Source organism: Orbicella faveolata, unplaced genomic scaffold (assembly GCF_042242905.1).
Source record: "Orbicella faveolata isolate gen_17 unplaced genomic scaffold, um_ofav_v1 contig_34, whole genome shotgun sequence".
NCBI classification, from domain to species: Eukaryota; Metazoa; Cnidaria; class Anthozoa; order Scleractinia; family Merulinidae; genus Orbicella; species Orbicella faveolata.
Genome location: NW_028301563.1, coordinates 10,371,552 through 10,373,425, shown reverse-complemented (window position 1 = coordinate 10,373,425; position 1,874 = coordinate 10,371,552). Strand labels below are relative to the sequence as shown.

The following is a 1,874-nucleotide window of genomic DNA, read 5'->3' as shown; positions in this document are numbered from 1 at the left end:
TTGGATTTTGGCAACTCATGGTTGGGGGGAACGAGGGAAATACGACTCAATAACTTAAAGGTTAATTAAATCATGGAAATAACAGTCGATATTGTGAGAAGATAACCAATGTCCCTAGGCTGTGATAATGCATTGGCGAGATGAAAGTAGCAATGTATGTTGACAGACAGATGTACATTTTAGGACACTGGCTGGTTGTTTCTTTGCAAAAAAACTTCACCGATGATACCATAACGTAAATTGTCTTACCCTCTGTACAATCCTGACCCTTGAATTCAGGAGAACACAAACATCGATATCCTTTGTTAGTAAATCCCGCCTGGCACGTGCCATTGTTCTGACACGGTTTCTCTCCACAGGCATTCTTAGCCAAAAAGAAAGAAAAATAAAATTTTGAGTTAAATTCTCACTTTATTCCCAAATTTACTCCGTTTAGTTCCTCTGAAAACCTAAAGACAGACAGACAGACAGACAGACAACCTTTATCGGTGCACGACACCGTAATGACTGGATTTAGCGCCCGGGGCGCTTTTTTTTTTTGGTAGCTCAAGGGAGGGCGTTTATTCGAGAAGGCCGCTTATTCAGGATAGGGTGTTTATTTCTTTCTTGAGAAACAGGCGAATGTTCAAAACAAAACTTTCGCACGGTATTTATTAACAGAAACTGTAACAGTAACAAATATACGGTAAATGTTCAGTTAACGTGAGGGAATTTTAATCATTTCGACGCCACTTACGTGTCACTTACGGTACATCAGTAGGTAAATAAAAGCTTTCTGGTGCGGCGTCTTCGACGTCCGATTCGGTGATCTCGAAAAAGAATCCTTGTCGCGTGAAAATAAAATAATTGCTCACCGTAAAGGAACGGAATGTTAGCGCTTGTGGGAATAGGGGCGCTTACTAGTTAATAAAAACACATTCGAAGTGGGGCGCCAATTCGAAAGGAGGCGCTTATTGGAAGGAGGGCGCTAAATCGAATCATTGTGGGGTAATGCATAATAAAATTAAAATAAAGTAAAATTAAATTAAACTTCGTACAAAGTTTATACATGATAGATACAGTTCATCTAAAATTCTACTTACATAAGATTTTACAAACTGAATGGGATTAATTAACTAATTTTGCTATTAATTAAGCTAAGCACATCAGAAAAGTTGATCTTTCGCTCAGCTACTTCATATTTTCCGCTCTTTGATGGTTTCAGATGAATTTCATTATAAACCTAATTTGATTAGAAACCACACACTAACCTTTGATCCACGATAAATGTAATTTTGCATTGACTTTAGATCACTAGGGTATTCAAAGTGAGTTGAATTATTCAGTTCACAATTAGTGATCGCCGGGGACCTTAATTCCATGTTGTAACTGACACAGTTGGGTTCCATAAAGCAGAGAGCTCCGCAGAAGTCTCTGAAAACGGACTCGACGGTTTTTATCACGTGGTTAATAAGTCGTTTGCCTTGAAACGAGAGCGCGGATCGGAACTCCAGTTGACGGCACGGGTCTGTTGAGTAAAGAGTCAGATGATCGATAATTATCATTAGAATTCAGTTTGATTTTCTTGAATACATACAGTAACCACTCCCATACAAGTGATTCGTTTTAAGAGAGGTTCCTCCCCCAAGATAACGTCTTATTAAGGAATATGCCCCCCACCCCCCCTCTTAGGTGGGGTCATCTTATGTGACCCCTCTTAGACGAGGCCTTATCATGTATCGCGCCAGGGACTCCCAGGTGGATGCCTCCACCGGGGGTACCCACTGAGGAAGTGGAGTGTTCCCCTAGAAGCCTTCCAATACGGCTTAACGGTTTTCATCACGTTGGCCATAAGTCGTTTTCCAAGCATGAAACGATAGCTGGCTCGGACTGAA

At 40.7% G+C, this 1,874-nt stretch overlaps 1 protein-coding gene across 1 annotated transcript; it reads right to left on the bottom strand.

The window, feature by feature from the left end:
* LOC149104743 (uncharacterized) lies at positions 1–1,649 on the bottom strand. Its single transcript, XM_089270993.1, has 2 exons — positions 1,251–1,649; positions 1–364 (listed from the first exon to the last, which is right to left on the bottom strand). Exons 1-2 carry the CDS (start codon positions 1,542–1,544, stop codon positions 71–73), a joined length of 588 nt encoding a protein of 195 aa, XP_089127119.1. The 5' UTR covers positions 1,545–1,649; the 3' UTR covers positions 1–70.
* Positions 1,650–1,874: the final 225 nt, after the last annotated feature.

Coding starts and splice junctions, on each gene's coding strand:
- LOC149104743 (XM_089270993.1), bottom strand. CDS start 1,544: ATGATAATTATCGATCATCTGACTCTTTACTCAACAGACCCGTGCCGT. Junction 365..1,250: donor ACATTTATCGTGGATCAAAG/GTTAGTGTGTGG, acceptor TTTTTGGCTAAG/AATGCCTGTGGAGAGAAACC.